The 14,243-nt window shown below is 29.5% G+C and overlaps 4 protein-coding genes and 1 non-coding gene across 5 annotated transcripts; 4 read left to right on the forward strand and 1 right to left on the reverse strand.

Annotated features, from left to right (window-relative positions):
• The first annotated feature begins 893 nt into the window (after positions 1-893).
• Positions 894-4,162, forward strand: LOC113789143 (protein white-like). The gene is made up of 5 exons (XM_027338638.2): positions 894-1,370; positions 1,463-1,511; positions 1,583-2,507; positions 3,147-3,613; positions 3,688-4,162. The coding sequence occupies exons 1-5, from the start codon at positions 1,127-1,129 to the stop codon at positions 4,040-4,042; spliced, it is 2,040 nt and encodes a 679-aa protein (XP_027194439.2). The 5' UTR covers positions 894-1,126; the 3' UTR covers positions 4,043-4,162.
• On the forward strand, positions 2,916-3,011 carry TRNAA-AGC (transfer RNA alanine (anticodon AGC)). The gene is made up of 2 exons: positions 2,916-2,952; positions 2,976-3,011. It is a non-coding gene; the product is annotated as a tRNA-Ala (tRNA).
• A 263-nt stretch (positions 4,163-4,425) lies between the features above and the next one.
• LOC113789144 (angiotensin-converting enzyme-related protein-like) lies at positions 4,426-6,715 on the forward strand. Its single transcript, XM_027338639.2, has 2 exons — positions 4,426-5,367; positions 5,424-6,715. The coding sequence occupies exons 1-2, from the start codon at positions 4,710-4,712 to the stop codon at positions 6,632-6,634; spliced, it is 1,869 nt and encodes a 622-aa protein (XP_027194440.2). The 5' UTR covers positions 4,426-4,709; the 3' UTR covers positions 6,635-6,715.
• On the reverse strand, positions 6,631-7,225 carry Sem1 (Suppressor of exocyst mutations 1). The gene is made up of 3 exons (XM_027338641.2): positions 6,987-7,225; positions 6,819-6,918; positions 6,631-6,748 (listed from the first exon to the last, which is right to left on the reverse strand). The coding sequence occupies exons 1-3, from the start codon at positions 7,126-7,128 to the stop codon at positions 6,712-6,714; spliced, it is 279 nt and encodes a 92-aa protein (XP_027194442.2). The 5' UTR covers positions 7,129-7,225; the 3' UTR covers positions 6,631-6,711.
• A 3,690-nt stretch (positions 7,226-10,915) lies between these two features.
• On the forward strand, positions 10,916-12,588 carry LOC113789135 (acid phosphatase type 7-like). The gene is made up of 3 exons (XM_027338630.2): positions 10,916-11,111; positions 11,183-11,693; positions 11,766-12,588. Exons 1-3 carry the CDS (start codon positions 10,991-10,993, stop codon positions 12,451-12,453), a joined length of 1,320 nt encoding a protein of 439 aa, XP_027194431.2. The 5' UTR covers positions 10,916-10,990; the 3' UTR covers positions 12,454-12,588.
• The last annotated feature ends 1,655 nt before the right edge of the window (positions 12,589-14,243 follow it).

The raw sequence follows: 14,243 nt of genomic DNA on the forward strand, positions 1-14,243 counted from the left end.
AGTCACTCATCCATTGGTTGCTGATCATATCAAATCTAGAATGAAATTACATGTTGATATTGTTATCTTATGATTTGTTGATCATCTTCTTTATCTATTCGTTATATAGGTGAACCTAAAAAAAAAATTTTTTTTGGTTTTGAAATTAACAGATTATGAGACTGAAATGTCTGAAAATCTTTCGTCTACCACTTGATCTTCTATTCCTACCTTCATTTCAGGTTTTATTTGAACAATTAATGTTTCTTTGATATAAAATTGGCAATAACAAAGATCGAAAAAATTTTACCGCTGGAAATTAAAACAGGCTCAATATTTCGCTATTCAGCTTGATGAGACAACTGATCTTAGCAGCAATTCCCAGCTAATAGTATATGTTCGCTACAAAGGTGAAGATAATTTTGAAGAAGAATTGTTGTTTTGTTCTCCTCTTGAATTGAAATCTCGTGGAATTGATGTCTATAATAAAGAAAATGATTCGATGCTGATCAATATCAAATCAAGAATGAAATTACAATGTTGATATTGTTATCCTATGATTTGTTGGATCATCTTCTTTATCTATTCATTGCATTTCAGTTGATAATGAAGACGATTGGAGCGATTGTTGTTTTGCATAAAATTTTCATTTCATTTTTACCCGGCCTATTATTATGGCATTTATTTTTATTACTTGGCATATTATGAAATATATTATTTTCATAATGGCCAATATGAAATCTATTACTATTATTTACTATAAATTTTTTTTTTAAATCCTTCAATGAATCAATAAATTTTTTTTTACCGCTCTAAACACTATTTTAACACACCTACAATCATTTTGGTTGATATAGCTGTGCTGCTGCAAAAATCCTGTTGTTTCAATTTTTTTTTTTTTTTTTTTTGGTTTTGTTTTTCAAAGATTCGAATTTTTTTTCAAATCAAAAATTCGAATCTTTGATTTTTTCTTTTCTTTTGCCAAAGATGATGTGGCATATGTTTCGTGTTTTAAAATAATATTCTATTCGATGTGTCAAACACACACACACATTGTGGCCAGAAAATCATTTTGCTCGCTTCTGATTCAAATAATTTTTTCGTTTTTTGATTTTTTGATTTGTTTTCTTCTTTCGTTTGTCAAAAAATGTCGAATAATTTTTCCGATGAAAATGGTCATATACCATTAAACAAATCTCGTTCAACATCATCCTCATCATCATCGGGATCATCGGGATCATCGGGAACATCAACACCATCATTATCATCAACATTTATACCGGCATCAGTAACCTGGCATAATGTTAATGTTTGGGCAAAACCACCGATGAGTTTTATGGATGCTATTGCATTCAAAACATTACCACATGGTACACAGATTATTAAAAATGGTAAAAAATGAAAAAAAAATCTGATTTTTGTTCGTTTGAGTTGAATTAATAACTTTTACAACTTTTTTTTTTGTTTTCCATTCATAAATTAGTTTCAGGTAAAATTAAAGCCGGATCAACATTGGCCATTATGGGTGCAAGGTAAGATTTTGTTGTTGTTGTTGTTGTTTGGATGTTTTGTTTAACTAATAAATTTTTAAAAACAATTTTAGTGGATCCGGTAAAACAACCTTATTGAATGTATTGAATTGTCGAAATTTATCAAATTTTCATGTTGATGGTGTTATACGTATAAATGATCGTTTAGCTGATATTGATATGATTACATCAATGTCTGCCTATGTACAACAGGAAGATATGTTTCTACCAACATTAACTGTACGTGAACATTTAGTATTTCAGGCAATGGTTCGCATACCATCATCAGTATCGGAAGATTCAAAAATTGCACGTATCGATCAAGTTATGCAAGAATTAGGTCTGGATAAATGTGCCGATACACGTGTTGGTGGTAGTCGTTTTTTTAAAGGTATTTCTGGTGGTGAACTTAAACGTTTATCATTTGCAGCTGAAGTTCTTACTAATCCATCGATTATGTTTTGTGATGAACCAACATCCGGATTGGATTCATTTATGGCTGCAAATCTTGTATCGATTATTAATAAAATGGCACAATTGGGACGTACAATTATCTGTACAATTCATCAACCATCATCCGAAACATTTCAAATGTTTCAAAATCTTTTACTATTAGCTGATGGACGTGTTGCTTATTTTGGTGAAATAAAATCCGCCATACAACATTTTGCCACTATTGGTCATCAATGTCCAGAGAATTATAATCCGGCTGATTTTTTCGTACATGAATTAGCCGTTGTACCGGGTAAAGAAATGGAATGTCGTAAAAAAATTAATCGTATTTGTGATTATTTTGAACGTTCAATACGTGATCGACAAAATTCTGATTCATTACATTCATTGGGTAGTAGTACATTTTCATCACAATTACGTAGACAAAAACGACAATCAAGATATAAAACAAATCGTTGGCAACAATATATGGCATTAACATGGCGTTCACATTTAACTGTTATACGTGAGCCAGCACTTACCTATGTAAGATTATCACAAGCATTGGTAAGTTTTGTATTTGGAAAACAAAATGTATCTTTCTTTCTTTTGCTCCAGTAATCGAATGAAATCAAATGATCGATCATCGATCCACCACAACATCACAAAAAAAACAGAAACAAACAACATTTGAAAGTAACAACTTGTTGCTGCGGTTTCTGCTGCTAATGCTGCTACTAATTCGCAAGTTCAAAACTTGTTTTATTTTTGTTATTGCGTTTTAGCTATGTGTTTACTTTGTTTGTTTCATGATTTTTGATCTAGTTTCAGAAAATCGTTTTTCTGGATTTTAAATACCGTTTTTATAACCATTCTAATCATATCATATTCGGCATAGTTCAAAGAGGAAAATTCTTTGATAAAGAATTTTCATCTTTGGTTCTGGTTCTTTGTTGAGATTTGTTTGGATTTATGGGGGGCGTGGCGCAGATGGTAGCGCGCTCGCTTAGCATCAAATTAATATCGTTTCTAGTTTGCGAGAGGTAACGGGATCGATACCCGTCGCCTCCAAATGATAAAATCAAACAAAACTCTTGAATATGGCAAATTTTTTTTCTGGAAACTTTCTGAAAAATTGATTTTAATTTTCTGTTTTATCCCCCCTTCCCCATCCTTTCTTCTTTTCTTTTTTTTTCTCTAACTTAGATGAATTCAATCATATTGGGATTAATATTTTTTTCACAAAATTATGATCAACGTGGTGTTTGGAATATAAATGGTGCATTATTTTTATTAATTGTTAATATGACAATGCAAAATGCATTTGCTGTTATTAATGTATTCTGTTCCGAATTACCAATATTCATACGTGAACATAATAATGGAATGTATACTGTTGATGCATATTTTGTTTGTAAAAATTTGGCCGAAATTCCAATATTTGTCTGCATACCGATAATATTTGTAACAATTTATTATTATACATTGAATCTATATCCATCATTTGATTCATATTTATATTGTATGCTTATTGCTGTCATTATTTCTGCATGTGGTGTTTCATTTGGTTATCTTATATCATGTTTATGTCGTAATACTGATGTTGCATTATCATTTGGACCACCATTAATTATGCCATTTCAATTATTGGGTGGTTTTTTTCTCAATACACAGTCAGTATATAATCAATAATAATGTTAAATTTGAATTTATTTAATGATTTTTTGCCTTTTCATTTTCGAAACAGTTCAATACCAAAATTTTTACGTTGGACAAAATGGATATCATGGTTTTATTATGGATTCGATGCATTAGCTGTTAATCAATGGCGTAATGTTGAAATTTTAGATTGTGTTGATATTTCAAATTCCGAAACAACTGCTACAACAGCATCAAATCTTCATCATTCATTTAATAATGATACACATAATTTAAAACCAAAACAACAACAAATGTGTTTTGAAACTGGTCAAGATGTATTACATTTTTTGGCACTTGGCATACAACCAGAATGGCTGAATTTTTTTGGTATTTTATCGTTAATGTTTTTATTACGTTTTATTGCCTATTTAACTTTATTGTTTATTGCAAGAAATCGTTGAAAATTGTCCTGATTCATTTTGAAACTTTTGAATTTTGAATTTTTGAATTTTTGATTTTGATTTTGTTTTGTTTTTCAAAGTAATAATACTAATAATAATAATATGAACATGATTGATTGATTAATAAACGTGCCTGGATCATTTATCAAACTTGGCACTTTAAAACAAATTTTAAATTTCAAGTGATGTTCGCGCTATGAGTGGTTTTGCAATTGCAACTTTCAAGTTTTCTTTGCTCTCTTTAACGTAGAATTATCGTAGAAAAAAAAGGTTGGAAATTTTTCTTCGTAAATCTGATTGATTTTTGTTGCTGGTTTCATAAAATATCCAATATTATTACCGAAATTAATCGGGGCAAATTTGAGTTTTTTATTAGAATTTAATAATGATATTACAGTGAACCAAAACAAAAACAAAAGATCATTTTTATTGTTAAGCCCTGATCATAATTGGTGGGATTTACAAAAAAAAAAAATTTTTATTACCATTTTTTTACAGCCCACTTGAGCTATAATTCTGTGTTTGTTTGTTTGTTTGATTGTTTCCGACTAAATTTCCATAATTAAATAATATTCTCTATGCATGTGTTTGCGTGGAATCCACTAGAATAAAATTCTGATGATGATGAGAATATGGATTAAAAAAACATTCAAACAGGCAAACATTGATGATAATGATGGCAACGAGGTTGGTCGTGTCCAAATTCCTAATTTTAAACATAATTATTTCGAATGTTTTTGCATGTCCTTTGATTTTCAATGATGATGATATTTTAAAGAATTTAAACGATGAAATCGATCAATATGATCATCAACTTGGTAAATGGCTTTTTCGTTATCAATCCGATCAATGGCAACGTTTGATGGGTGATCAAATGATTGGTCGATATCATCATCAGGAATTGAGCGAATCAGCCATTTCAGAATTCATTCATTGGTCATCCGATCGTTATCGAACTTATTGTAATTCGTCCATCACCAGCATCGAATTCGATTGTCGGCTGGATAAATTTTGTCGATATTGGTCTGAAGTTCAACGATTATTTGGTGATGGTAATGGTCGTCATCGACAATCATCCAACAATATTCAATTTGAATTTAATCATCAAAAACAAACGTTAACTCATCAAATTGAACAGATCGGAATTGTTTATCGCGGTCATCAATATCGATGTGATGAATCGATTGATTTATTAATGGAAAAATTACAAAATTCAAAGGAAATTTTAAAAATTTGGCAAGAATGTCATCAACAACTTGAATATCATATGATACCGGATTTATTTGAAAAAATACGTAAACAAATTAGTGGTAAATATTTTTATGGTAAGTTTCTTTTGATACTGAGAAATCAAAACTGATGAAAACTTTCTTGTGAATAGAATTATGGAATAAAGTTAATTATGATTTGAAAATTGGTTCAATCGATCAGATTCGATTGAAAGCCTGGACATTGTGGAATCGATTGAAACCATTTTATCATTTATTAATGGATTATATTGGTCATCGATTGCGAGAAAAATTCAATGATGATGATGATGATAATTTCGAACAAATTCCAGAACATTGGTTACGATCATTGAATGGTGCACAAATGGATACAATTATCGATCTAATTCGACCATATTCATTCGGTGAACAACATCCAAATGATAACCAAATCAATGATGTTATCGAAATTGTTACCAGATTTTATGTTGAACATGGTGGTTTTGATCCGCTACCCGAACAATTTTGGCAACAATCAAATCTTATTCAACAAAGCAATAATGGTAGTTGTCATCCACAAACATTAAATATGTACAATAATAATGATGTACGAATGAATGTTTGTTTACAATCAAATAATTTTCATTATAATTTTCGTCGTTTATTTCATGAATTGGGACATGTTTATTATTTTTTCCAATCAAATCATCATCACCGAAATCTTTATCAAATGCAATTCAATTCAGCTTCACATGAAAGTATTGGTGAATTAATGCGAATGTCATGGAATGGTTGTCAACTTCATTCACAACGATCAATTTTATCGAAATCATTATTCAATCAATTACGAATCAATACTTTGATGGAAGAAGCATTAAGTACATTAGTTACAATACCATTCGGATTGATATTGGAAGAATGGCGTAATCAAACTTTTTCAACAACCGACAATGAAATGTCATTGGATGATTCCAATGGTATTTATTGGATGCTACGTGAACAAATTCAACAAATACAGCGACCACAATCATTGGATGATCATCAACAAATATTGGATCCATTGCTAAAATATCATGTTGCAAATTTTCAACCATATTGGCGTTATGTATTTGGGGTTTTGTTGCAACATCAATTTCATCGAAAAATCTGTCATAATCATCATTCATTGGTTGAATGTTGTCCACAGCCAACGGATTTTGATCCATTACGAAAATTGTTACGAATCGATTTAATGCAAACAGAATTTTGGGGCAATGATTTGGACATTGTGGTCAAGATGTTTGATTCGAACAATGTTGACTATCAAATCGAACCATTATTAGAATATTATCAACCATTAATCGATTGGCTTGGTGAATGGAAACAACAACAACGACAGAATTAAATTTTTAAAATTTTATTACAAATTTATTAAAATTTGAAAATGACAAATTACAATTTTTTAAAATTAAAAAAAATAATTCATTTGCCCATCAAATTTCGTTTCTCAAATTCAGATCTGAATAAATGTTTGTAAGAAAAACATTATAAAAAAAATTGGAAAAAAGATTGGAAATTTAAAAACATACTTTAGTTGATCACTAAAATCATCTTCAATATTATCATCATCCCAATCATCTTCCCATATATTTACTGGTTCAATATCTTCATTTTCTAAAATATCATAATCTAAAATCAAAAAAAAATTATTAGTTTGTTTTGTCACAATTTTGATCAATGAAAAAAATAAAACTTACTTTCAGCTGGAAATTCTTCAAAATCATCATCCTCTTCCAAAAAACCAAGATCAATTGTAGCCGATTTTTTCATATCATCTTTTCGTTCTTTTGATTCTTTTGCCGAATCTTTTGTTGATGATTTTTTCGGTTCATTTGCCATTTTTTTGTAATGATTTTATTTTTTTTCAAAAAAATAATTTTCCAATTCAATCAAACAACAAACACACATTGACAGTGAAGTGAAAACACAAAAATGACAAGGCAAAAAAAAATGCCGAACGTCTTATATGAACGTCCATAATTGAATTGAATAGTTGTTGAAAATATCATTGATAGATGGCGAGACTAATGCCGGTTATTGTAAGTTTTTTTGTTTCGAATTTTTCGAAACAAAAACAAAAAACAAAAACCCGAAAAATCGATTCACCATGGTCAATTATCATCATCATCATCATTGATTAATTTCGAACCATTGCGAAATGACATCATTTATCACATTATCATAATGATGATAATCAACAGAAAATTCTTTGATGTTTTTTTTTTTTGAAAGCCTGACACCTGATACCTTTGAAACCATATAATATTTCATTCGAAAATCATCATCCGAAGCAAATGATCATGATGATGATCATCACCATCATCATTTAATTGTGATATCAATATGTCAAATTCAGGTAGATGAACTCTACCCTATCATCATCAACAACATCATTGGATGATTCGATTTTCCATTCAAATATTCGAATCGATTTTTTTTGATGACATGTTATTTGATGATATCTTCTTTTTTTTGTTGGATAAACTTGAAATCTATCATCATCATCATCACCTGTATCCATATTTTTAAACCATCAAGAAATCGATCAGGCAAAACATTATCATCATCATAGAATACAAAAAAGTTTTTGGCTTCGAAAATGAATCCTGATTATGATTTTTATCAAAACAACAAAAATCAAATGACCTTTCGCCCTGGCTTTTCAACAATATCCGCGTCTTTCTCTTTCTCTACCTTCGTATGAGCAAAGAGTGTTGTTTTTTTTCTACCTTGAAAAAAGTTGAATTTCTTGGTTAACCCTCGCTCAATCTGTATCGCGGAAATTATTCTCAAAATTTTTCTGAAAAAGCCGGTTATTGCTGCCATTGTCAATGTCGATGATGATGATGATGATGGACGACGATAATAATGATGATCCTTCAAAAAAAGATGATTATTTTCTTTTCTGTTCTTTGATGATAGAATGGATGATGACCAGATGTTGTTTGTTCGCTATTCACGATGACCATAATGATGATGATGATGAGAATAAAATCGTATGGATGAATAAATTTCACCTGATAAGGATGAAGGTTACTAGAATCACTTAAATCTTCTTGAAGATTTTTTCTACGAAAAAAAACTGACCGTCAAGTTCTTCCTTCATTGAAAATTTTACCCGCGAAAAAGACTTCCTGGTTTCGAAAGAAAAAGATTTATTTTTTTTCGGCTGATTGGTCGAAAACAGAACTGGTTGGTATTATGTAATCACATTCTATTTGTTTTGGTTTTTTCTCGTTTGTTTGATTATTTATTTATTTTCCCATTGGAATCTAAGAAAATATTCAGTGTTTTTTTTTTAAAAAAACAAAATAATAAACATAGATGACAGTTGATTAGCGTGATAATGATGATGATTAAAACAACAATGAAATGTCGGTCAATTTTTTTTCAATTAGAAATATTTTTCTTTCCGTATTTTGAATGACATGGTCGAAAATTTTTTTACGGAAAATCTTTTGAAGAAAAATTTTTCATCATCATTATCATCATCGTGGTCGTTTGTGGTTTGTCGTCTTTATCTCAAAGCTGGATGATCATTATCATCATCCAACAAATGATGAACAATTTTGATGACTTTACCACTAAAGTTTTCTTGTTTCTTTTCATTTTGCTTTTTGGTTTAATTTTGAATGAAAAAAAAGTCGAAAAATTAATCGACCATAAACAAAAATGAATGAAATTAGTAACAAACAACCAAATCAAACCATAACCAAACCAATCATTATTACCTGTTTTTTGTTGTGGTTAGCATGATGATGACAAATAATATGAATATTTCGTGTTTTTTTCTCTCGGTTTCAAATGTCAAATGTCAAATGATGATATTCAAATCTAAATGTATCTATGGTGGTGATGGTTGACACCATCTTACCATCAATATAATGATTGATTGCAGGATCAAGGGTTTTTTTCCCTTCTCTTCTCTTGATACACAGGAAATTTATTCAAGCTTGAATTTTTTTTTTCCATTCCATTCTTCTTCTTCTTTCAACAAAAAAAAAGAAAGGATTCCGAAAATCATCTAAAGATTTTTTTAAAAAAAATTCGAGGAAGTCAACGAATGATTCATGATCTTAAGTTGAATTGAATTTAGGGAAAATTTCTTTTTTGTTGAAAAATTTTTCTTTAGGGTTTGGCTATTTCGCTCGAACAATGATATATCTTTGTTTTGGACAAGTGAAAAATGAATGAATGAAAAAAAAAATACCGGGATATCATATTTGATTAAAATTGCAAAGATAATCTGATATCACTTGGGTTGTTTTGTTTGAATTTTTAATTGAATTTTTTTTCTGTTTGAAAGCATCCAAGGAATTATCGCCAAATATGAATTGGGGAAAAACTTTCAAAGAAACCGGTAAAAAAATTTGGTTGGTTAGAATATTTTTTTCCCCTACATAAAGAAAACAAAACAATGAAGAAGAAGAAACGCCGTTGTTTGGTTGACATACATGATGATTGATTGGATTTCTTTTTTCCTGAAAGAAACGAAAAACCTTTCGGTTTAATGATTTTTCATTCATTCATTCATTCATTTGAAAGAAACAGGAAAAAAAACAACATTTTCAAGGTTTCTTATTCAATTCATAATCTTGATAATTATAGTGTGTGTGTGTGTATTGTGGATGACAACTGACGACAACGACGACGAAGAAGAAAGAAAAAAAAGCGGTACATCCCTGTATGTATTATTTAACCCTGATGTATGTTATTCGGGTTTGTGTTGTGGTGATGTTGTTTTTGGGATTGCGAAATTGAAATATAGCCTGCGAGAAAATGACAACATTCATGATATAACCGTTATCAAGAATTCATTACATATAATACATCAGGTGACAAAAAAGATAATTGTTTCTTTTCGTTTGTCTTTATTATCATTAACGTTATTGGGCTAACATTAAGTCTTTTTCGTTTGTTTTTTACTTCCGTATTCATTCATTCCATTCATTCAATTCAATGATAATCACCATCATTATCATTATCATCATTCTTGGTCTATTGTGTCACAAACACACATAAGTATGATGGACGATTTATTCTCATTTCATAGGCGATTGTCGCGTAGGAGGAAGATTTCCTTCTCATTTCTGTCAAATATCTTTGAAGAAAAGAAACAAACAAAGATCATTACGAATGTTGAATAATACTGACCGAGAAAAATAGTAACACATAATGTGTAGCTTATGGTTACATATGTATGGTGATGGATGTTATCATTATTATTATTGATGATAATGACTGATGTCCTTGACAAATGTTTTGTTTGTTATTATGGTAATTACTTTTTTGTTACTTTTTTTTTTTGTTTTTAAGTAATTCGATATGAATGATATGAATTGTATTACAGTGTAAAATGTGAACGTTCATTATTTTTTTGTCAATTAAAATTGATAATTAAAAGAAAAAAATATCGAATGATACATATTGAAGTAGTTGGATGCAAAAATCTCAACTACCTGACTGATATTGATAAGATACAAGATGAAAGATACAAGTAGCTATTTAAAAAAAAAAAAAGTACAATATTTGATGTAAGTGGTACGTTTGATTAATGGTTATCGATAATCAATTAATTGATTGATTGATTGGTTGATTGATTGGGATGGTTTGGGAATCAAATAAATATTGTGCACCATACATTGTTCAAAATCAAAGGTTTTCAATCGGTTTTTTTTTTGCTGAACGAAGAAGAAAAAAAATGTTTTCGAAATTATTGATTTTTTTCATTGGTTTTATCGTTTTGACGATCGAAGTAAATTCAGCTGAATCATGGAAACCAGTTTATATTCAACCCGAACAATTACATATTTCATTAGGTGGTAAGTTTTTTCTATTTACTTTTATGAATATCTTTGGGTTAATCGAAATGTTTTTCAACCTGTGTAAACAGAACAACCAACCGAAATTGTTGCAACATGGACAACAATGGAAAAAACATCCGATTCAATATGTCATTATGGTGAAGAATCTAAACAAAGTTTTGATTATTCATCACGTGGTTATCAACAAAAATTTATTGATGGTGGTCCAAAAAAAAGACATATGTACATTCATCGTGTTTATATGAAAAACTTACAACCTGATACACGTTATATTTATCATTGTGGTTCAGAAAATGGTTGGTCAGAATTATTTTTCTTTAAAACATTCCCAAAAGGTAATGAATGGCAACCACGTTTTGTTATTTATGGTGATTTGGGTAATGATAATGCCCAGACAATGTCAATGTTACAAGAAGAAATACAACTTGGACATCATGATCTTGTAACACATGTTGGTGATTTTGCATATGATATGCATACTGATAATGCATTAGTTGGTGATGAATTTATGCGTCAAATACAACCAATTGCAGCATATGTACCATATCAAGTTATGGCTGGTAATCATGAACGTGATTAGTAAGTTTTTTTTCGAATTAAATCAAATCAATCGATGATTTTCTAATAATTTTACTCCCACCCTGTAAACAGTAATTATTCAAATTATAATCATCGTTTTACAATGCATTCACAAGGCGAAAAAGAAATTAATAATCATTTTTGGAGTTATAATATTGGTCCAGTACATTTGATTGCAATTAATACTGATTTTTGGGAACATATCCAATACGGTACACATATGATTGAAAATCAATTCAAATGGTTAGAACAGGATTTGAAACGAGCAAATGAACCGGAAAATCGTAAAAAACAACCATGGATTATAACAATGGGACATCATCCATTATATTATCAAGCAACCCATCCGGATAATAAAATTCGTATCGGTAATGAACAATTACCTGGTTTAGAACCATTATTATATAAATATGGTGTTGATCTTTCATTTTGGGCACATGATCATATTTATACAAGATTTCTACCTGTTTATAATGAAAAAATTTTCAATGGAACCCACAAGGATCCATATTTTAATCCAAAATCCCCAGTACATATTATTACCGGTTCAGCTGGTTGTCGTGAATTTGTTACACCAGTACATTCAAATCCAAATCCATATACAGCATATGTATCAAATGATTATGGTTATACTTATATGACAGTATTGAATGAAACACATATTCAACTTAGACAAATTAGCCGTAATCAAATGGGTAAAATTATTGATGAATTTATGTTGGTTAAAGAAAAACATGGACCTGAAGCATGGTTATATTAGTGATATGCGAATTTCCTTTTTGTTAATCGACAAAATTAATTTAATTAACTAAATTTTTTTCTAATTAAAATTCAAAATTGAAATTCAAATTTAAATAAAACAGTGAAAAATCTTTGACATTGAAGATGAAAATGATGATGAAATTTTGTATTCTTTCTTGGCTAATTTGAATTTTGTTTTGGCGATAAAAAAACAACAGCGACAAATGAGGAAACAACAATACAATACGATCATCATCTGTTAATTTTTTTCCGTCGTTTTCTGTCAATTTGTTTTTTCAATGTTACAATCAATGTTTGAATTACGGAAAAAAATGATGATAAGTAAGCAGTATTTCAATTGTCCCATTATCTTGAAAGGTTTTTTTTTGTAAGTTTCTTCAATTCAAAAATTGAAAAGAAGAAAAGAAAATGGCTGAATGTCATCAATTCAAATGCAAAAATGAATTGAATGAATGGAATTGACAAACTTGAAACAAACTGAATTAAGGTATGTGTGTGTGCCTGACAGAGAGAATATAAACAACACGAAACCATCGTTTGAATATCATCATTATCATCAGCATCATCAAAAATTTGAATATTTTTTTCTTTCAAAAAAGAAAGAATATTTTAAGAATATTTTCTACATTGATGCTTTCATATTGTACATTTCGTGATAATTTTCAAAATAAAGTTTTTGATTTTTTTTTCAATTTTGCTTTTTTTCAAATTTCACCTGTGTGTTTTGATAATTTCATTTAATGACATTGAAATTTTCATTTTCATTTTGTCATTAATTTGGGGAAAAAACTTTTTTTATTTTACAACCAGATGTTTTTTAAATTAGAAAGTACATTACATTGGTACTTTATCATCATCATTATCGATTCATTCATTTAGATATGGTGGTTGTCTTAATTGAAATGTTCTTTCCATTCAATTTTCAAATGAAACGAAAATTTGAAGAAAAAGCAGCGAATTTTTGACTTTTTGATTTTTGATCAATCGATCAGTTAAAACAACAAGAAAAGCTCCATTCAAAGAACATCGCGATAATCATCATCATTGGGTGTTGTTTTTCCAAATGATAATCATGTGTTAAGGTCATGGATTTACCTGACATTTAATTAGAAATCATAAAGGTGGCTAAATGAACAAACACAAACAAAAACAACAAAAAAGATTTATGATCAACAATTTCGATCTTGATTTGGAGCAGTAGAAAAAAAAAGTGTTATTGTTCCCAAAAATTTCATTGAAAACAAAACGAAATACAAAACATCGAAAAACAAAACAGACATCAAGGGCGTGCGTTTTGCTATTGATAAATTCATTTTGTTTTGTTTCGAGATTCTTGGATGACCATTGACCATTTCAATAATTCGAGAAAGAAAAAAATCTAAATTTATTTCAATCATAATCGACAAACAGAAACAGAAACAGAAACGGTGGCCATCTGTTTTTGGAACAATAAATGTTTGTTTGTGCAAGTTTTTTTTGTTTGTTCCATAAATATTTACAGATTTTCAGCTTGTTTGATGATTATCAAACTTAAAAAACAAAAATTCATTCATTTCTCTCTTTTTTCTTACATTCTTTTCCCCTTTTTGTTTTGTTTCATATGGGCCAAATAACATGTAAATAGAAAAGATGTTGATGAAAAATGGATGGACAATATCCATCCAGTCCATGTTATAACACAAACAAGCAGCGGTAACAAGTTTCTCTTTTTCGTTTGTTATGCTTCGACAAAGATGTTAGATCAACATGCATGCATCAAATAAGGAGAGAGAGAGAGAGAGAGAGAGA

This window comes from Dermatophagoides pteronyssinus, unplaced genomic scaffold (assembly GCF_027571235.1).
Source record: "Dermatophagoides pteronyssinus isolate colony J.1.1.1.1 unplaced genomic scaffold, Derpt_VIB-CSIC_2022.12 sq0039, whole genome shotgun sequence".
Taxonomy (NCBI): domain Eukaryota; kingdom Metazoa; phylum Arthropoda; class Arachnida; order Sarcoptiformes; family Pyroglyphidae; genus Dermatophagoides; species Dermatophagoides pteronyssinus.